The sequence below is a fragment of the Mycteria americana genome, chromosome 10, assembly GCF_035582795.1.
Source record: "Mycteria americana isolate JAX WOST 10 ecotype Jacksonville Zoo and Gardens chromosome 10, USCA_MyAme_1.0, whole genome shotgun sequence".
Classification (NCBI taxonomy): domain Eukaryota; kingdom Metazoa; phylum Chordata; class Aves; order Ciconiiformes; family Ciconiidae; genus Mycteria; species Mycteria americana.
This window is the reverse complement of record NC_134374.1, coordinates 1,974,457-1,980,951: the sequence shown is the minus strand read 5'-3', so window position 1 is coordinate 1,980,951 and position 6,495 is coordinate 1,974,457. Positions and strand designations below refer to the sequence as shown.

The window sequence follows — 6,495 nt, the reverse complement described above, 5'->3', positions numbered from 1 at the left end:
CCATGGCAGCCCCGCGGCGCCCGGCGCGGCACCGGGGCCCCGCCGCTCTCGCCGCCCCCGGGGGCGCCTCCCGCCCCGCCGCGCCCGCTTGAGCTCCGCGGGGGCGCAGCCCGGCATCTCCCCGGGAGAGGTAACGGCGGCGCGGCGCGCCTCCAGGCGTGCGGGAGAGGCTTTCGCGGCTGCGATGCGCCGGGATCGCTCCCCCGGAGCGGCGTCTCCTTCCCCTCCAAAGCAGCGCCCGAGCGCTTGGTGCGTGCGTGCATCTGTGTGTGCGAGTGCGCGTGTGGCGAAGGGGAGGGGGCTCTCTCTGCGTGCAAGGGGTGGGCGAGAGCAGTGCGATGGGAGCGGGTTACGTGTGCAGAGGGATCCTCTCCCCGCATGTGTGCGGGGGACCGCGGTGTCGGGGCAGGGCTCAGCGAGGCGGTTGCTGCATGCGGCGGAGCCCGCCGGGGTACTGCAGCGCCGGGCTTCGCCTCGCTCCGCGCCTCGGCGCCCAGCGCGGCCAGGGGTGCTCGCCCGGGCGGGCGCCCGGCTGCCCCCGCCGCTCGGTGCGTCCGCGGAGCTGCCGGAGGGGAGACCTCGCGGGGAGAGCGGTGGAGCGCAGCGGAGCGGGGCCGCGGCGACCGCGGCCGCCGAGGTAGGGAAGGTGCCGGGCTCTCCGCGGAGCGCCGCCGGGAGCATCGCCGGGGGCGGCCGTCCGCCCCGCCGGGCGTGAGTGCGGGCGGGGAGGGGGAGTATGGAGGGGCTGCGTTTACGTTGGCTTTTTTATTTCTTTTAATTACTCCGAAGGCTTTGTTTTCATTGCTATAACAATTACTGCTGTTATTTTAAAGGGGGGCGGGGAGGGGGGACGAGGCGACGGTGGCTTCCTGCCGGAGCCTCTATTCCATCGCGCTCGCCTCTCCCCGCCAGCCGGCCGCCTCCCGGAGCCCCGGGCCAGCGGCACCCGGCGCAGCGCTGCCCGCTCGCATCCTTTCCGGGGAAGCGGGCGAGCGGAGGGACTGGGGTTGGGCGGCCCGGATAAGCCGGTGGAGGTGTGGGAGGGACGGGGGGGGGCAGGATCAGTGCGGCCGGGGGAAGGGGGTGTGTGAATGTGCTGCGGGCTGGACTTTGCAAAGGTGCTGAAGGAGGGTGGGGAGCATTTGGCGGCGGGGACCACGGTTGTGCCTTGTTGCAAACGGAGGGTGGAAGGGATGCTGGGCTGCATCGCCGCGCTGTGCCCGTTCCCAGCCAGCATGTGCGTGCGGTGTGTGTGCGCCCCTGTCCCTCCTGCCTTCCACCGCCGGGAGGCAGAGGGCGACGGGGCGCCCACGACAGAGGGGAGCCGGCACCAGCCGAGCCGGTTGCGGCAAAAAATTGCGGTAGTACCTGCACTCCTGGCCGGCCTTGCCGACCGGCCACCAGCCCCGCGCAGCGCCCGCAGGGTGCCTGCTCGGCACCGGCCGGGGCCCCAGGGCTGAGGAGGAAGAGGGGACTCGAGCGTGGGCGAGGCAGGGGTACGGGGGGACGGCGCCTGGGAGGAGGAGGGAGATGGAGCGGTGGGGGCGCGGCGGCATCGGGCTGCCCCTGTGGGCTCGCTCGCCGCAGCCGGGGTCGGGAGCCTGCGGGGATCAGCAGCGGCTGCTGTGCTCCCTCTTCTCCCCGTGGACCCTCTCCGCGGCCTCCTTGATCCCTTCAGCCACCCCATCCCCTCTTCCTTCCTTACCTCCTCTCAGCTTTCCCTCTCCCTCTTCTCCTTCTGTCCTCCCTTCCTTCCTCCCTCATCCCTCCTCTGCCCTCCCTTCCAGGTCCCCCGGTGCATCCTCCCCTCCTTGCGGCTCCCTCCAGCCCGATTCTCCTCCCTCCAGCTGGCTCGGGCTTTCTCCACTTCCACCCTGACTCCCTCCTGCCAACTCGGTGGCTTCCCACAGCAGGAAATGAAAGGGACAAGTTGGGAAATAGGGGGAATGGGGAAGGTGGGGGGAGCAATGTATTGATTATTGACTGATCTGTTTAAAAAAAAAAAAAAGCTACCTTCTCACTCAGAGGAAATGCTGTGGTTCCAGTTCTTCTGCGTAAAAAATGGCAGCTCAGCTGGCCTGACTATATGTGAAGGGTTCTTGAAAGCCACCTCTGTATCAGTGCGGGGATAAGAGCAAATCACATAATGTTTTACAAAAAAAAAGTTCTTCTCAGGTTTCAGTAGTGTCAGGCTGGTGAATTGTGACTTTGTTTTGCCCTGCAAGTCAGGGTATTGTTGTTATTCCTGGGGATGGGGCTGTATGTCTGTGCATGCTTCTTCCATATCTGTGTGCTTCCATTGGTCACCCAGAGCTGATCTTCTTGTTTTGTGGATAGTTCATTGTATTTCTGCGATCAGTTTATCACCTATTTATTTAAACTAGGTATAGTAAGTGACAGAAGCAATGTGTGTGCATGCCTATGTATCCCTTGAGTGAATCTCACTATTAGCGTAGTGATAATCTGTATGTGTTGATGCTATAGATACATACATTGAGTATTTACATTGCTTTTTGTGTCTGCATCTTCATCCTTTCTATATTGTGCTATCCCAGCCCAGATGTTTGGGCATGCATAACATCAGCATTTGTGTTTAATATCCCTGAAATGCACAGCAACATATGAGCAGTGCAGGATTGAGGAGAGTAAATATGCATAAAATTGGAATCTCCTTTGGTTATTTTACTTTGTTAGTTATGCATGTTTGGCATGTACAAGAGAGAGGAATATATTTGACAGACCTCAGAGTTATTTGTGTTTGTCTACAGAGATTCACATTCCATATTTGAAATCATTCTAGCTCCCATGTATTTGTTTGGTTGTTAAACCCTTTCATGTTATTTTAAATTCAGTGCTTGTAGTTTATCTATAATCCTTGGCAGGTACAGTAGCTCAGTGGAATACAATTTTTAACCCAAATGACGTTTTGGAACAATGACAACTGAAAAACGTTTTCTTTTTTCTTTCCTTCTTTGTTCTTTAGATTCTTTATCTTTGTTCAGGAGCCTAAGGTTGCTTGCTGATCACAAGAAGATGTTTCTGTGGCTCTTTCTGGTTCTGTCATCTCCAGTTTCTTCTACAACTGCAGATGCTGATATATCTGTGGAAATTTGCAATGTTTGCTCCTGTGTGTCAGTTGAGAATGTACTCTATGTCAACTGTGAGAAGGTTGCAGTCTACAGACCAAATCAGCTTAAACCACCATGGTCTAATTTTTACCACCTCAACTTTCAAAACAACCTGCTAATTATTCTATATCCAAATACCTTTCTTAATTTTACACATGCAGTGTCCTTGCAACTGGGTAATAATAAGTTACAGAACATTGAGGGAGGGGCCTTTATGGGTCTTAGTGCATTAAAACAGTTGCACTTGAACAACAATGAATTAAAGATTCTCCGAGCTGACACTTTCCTTGGCATAGAGAACTTGGAGTATCTCCAAGCTGACTACAATTTAATCAAGTTTATTGAACGGGGAGCCTTCAATAAGCTTCACAAGCTGAAAGTCCTGATCCTTAATGACAATCTGATTTCATTCCTTCCTGATAACATTTTTCGATTTGCTTCTCTAACCCATCTGGATATACGAGGGAATCGAATACAGAAGCTTCCATACATTGGAGTTCTGGAACACATTGGGCGAATTGTCGAATTGCAGCTGGAAGACAACCCCTGGAATTGTACTTGTGATTTGTTGCCTTTGAAAGCGTGGCTGGAGAACATGCCCTATAACATCTACATTGGAGAAGCTATCTGTGAAACGCCCAGTGACTTGTATGGAAGGCTGCTGAAAGAAACCAACAAGCAAGAGCTGTGCTCCGTGGGGACAGGGAGTGATTTTGATGTGCGCATTCTGCCTCCCTCGCAGCTGGAGCCTGGTTACAGCACACCGAATGGCCACACCACTCAAACATCAGTGCACAGATTAGTCACAAAGCCGCCAAAGACTACAAATCCTTCGAAGATCTCGGGGATAGTAGCAGGCAAAGCACTATCTAATCGCAATCTCAGTCAAATTGTATCTTACCAGACCAGGGTGCCTCCTTTAACTCCTTGTCCAGTTCCTTGTGTTTGCAAAACGCATCCTTCAGACTTGGGATTAAGTGTAAACTGCCAAGAAAGAAATATAGAGTCAATGGCCGAACTCATACCAAAACCTTTAAATGCCAAGAAACTGCATGTAAATGGCAATTATATTAAGGATGTGGACACTACAGATTTCATTGAGTTTGAGGGGTTGGATTTGCTACATTTAGGCAGCAATCGGATTTCAGTGATCAAAGGAGAAGTTTTCCGCAACCTTACAAATTTACGGAGATTGTATCTCAATGGCAATCAGATAGAGCGTCTGAGCCCAGAAATGTTTGCTGGCCTCCACAACTTGCAATATCTGTATTTGGAATACAATGTTATCAAAGAAATCCTAGCAGGCACCTTTGACTTAATGCCAAATTTGCAGTTGCTCTACCTGAACAACAATCTTCTACGAAGCTTGCCAGCATACATTTTTGCTGGTGCACCACTTGCTAGGCTGAATCTGAGGAACAATCATTTCATGTATTTACCTGTAAGTGGCGTTCTTGATCAGCTAAAATCTCTTACACAAATTGATTTGGAAGGTAATCCATGGGACTGCACTTGTGATTTAGTTGCTTTAAAACTGTGGCTTGAAAAGCTAAATGAAGGTATTGTGGTGAAGGAATTGAAATGTGAAACACCTGTACAGTTTGCTAACATTGAACTTAAGTCTCTGAAAAATGAGATCCTCTGTCCTAAACTTTTAAACAAGCCATCTGCTCTGTTCACGAGTCCTATGCCCGCTGTTACTTTTACAACACCACTGGGACCAGTTCGGAGTCCTCCTGGTGGCCCAGTTCCATTGTCCATCCTGATCTTAAGCATATTAGTTGTGCTTATTTTAACGGTGTTTGTTGCTTTTTGTCTTCTTGTTTTTGTGCTTCGGCGCAACAAAAAACCAACAGTAAAGCATGAAGGGATTGGAAATCAAGAATGCAGTTCTATGCAACTGCAGCTAAGAAAGCACGATCACAAGTCAAACAAAAAAGACGGACTAGGTGCAGAGGCCTTCATTCCTCAAACCATTGAGCAGATGAGCAAAAGTCATACCTGTGGCTTAAAAGAGTCTGAAACAGGCTTCACGTTTGCTGACCCACCAGGGCAAAAAGTCATTCTGAGAAATATTAATGATAAGGAGAAAGATTTATTGCATGTGGATACCAGAAAAAGACTTAGCACAATTGATGAACTGGATGAGTTATTCCCTGGGAGGGATTCCAATGTATTTATTCAAAATTTTCTTGAAAGTAAAAAAGAATACAACAGCATAGGGGTCAGTGGCTTTGAAATACGTTATCCAGAGAAACAACAAGACAAAAAACCCAATAAATCTCTAATAGGTGGTAATCATAGTAAAATCGTAGTAGAACAAAGAAAAAGTGAATACTTTGAACTAAAAGCTAAACTTCAAGGTTCACCTGACTACCTACAAGTCCTTGAAGAACAAACAGCTTTGAATAAAATATAGGTCATGCAATCTTATTGCCTACAGAGGACATTTATTTAATGATGAAAGTGCCTTTTGTTGACTTTTAACTTCCAAATACTATATTATATTGATAGGCATAGAGGCAGGTGTATCCAAGGGTGTCTGATTAACTATAACTGCATATGATTTGTCAAGTAGAGGAGAATTTCCTTAATAGATTTTACTACATAAAGCTCATGCCCTGTGGAATCCTGTAGGGATACTGCAAACTCTATTGCCAAAGGGATGCTTTATACACATTACACTGAATTTAACCTCAAGAGGCATATATGTTTTGTACCTTAAATGCAAAACCATCGTCTCCTTGTGATTTGTTAGAACAAACACAAGAAACCTGGTACTGGTATTTGTACCTCAGCTGGGTCCTTCATCCTGCACGTGGATTTAAGTTGGTGGAACTGGAGTAATCCTTTGATTTGTGGTGTTGTAATGGCACTGTTTAAAGATTATCTGAAAAGTAACAAGCATGCAAAGAGAGAACATTCGATAATATGTGTAAATTGGTTACATTTATGGCCTGCATCTTGAAACCACTGGAATTATAATGTTAAATTGTGCAAATATTTGTTTAAAATATACCATGCATTACATACTTATGAAATAAATTTGACCACTTGAAGCATACATGTCTATACATAAAATTAAAAAAAAAAAAAGAAAGAAAATAGTTCAAACTGACTTCTGCAGTATTTGCGGCATCTGAAGAGAATATTTGATGTTTATGCAGAATCTGTTCTAAGACTCATCTCCAATTAAAACTAGAGTTCCTTCTCAGTTATGTGAAACACTTGCAACCCCAACAGGTTGTCCAAAATTGTCAAAGTGCTTACTGTGTGAGCGTAGCAGAAATTATTTTTGTAATATAATTCATATTTATGAAATACTTTGTATACTAAATAGGAAAAATATGTACTCCTTAATATGTAT

At 48.4% G+C, this 6,495-nt stretch overlaps 1 protein-coding gene across 1 annotated transcript; it reads left to right on the top strand.

Annotated features, from left to right (window-relative positions):
- The first annotated feature begins 378 nt into the window (after window positions 1-378).
- Window positions 379-5,547, top strand: SLITRK4 (SLIT and NTRK like family member 4). The gene is made up of 2 exons (XM_075513136.1): window positions 379-637; window positions 2,984-5,547. Exons 1-2 carry the CDS (start codon window positions 379-381, stop codon window positions 5,545-5,547), a joined length of 2,823 nt encoding a protein of 940 aa, XP_075369251.1.
- The last annotated feature ends 948 nt before the right edge of the window (window positions 5,548-6,495 follow it).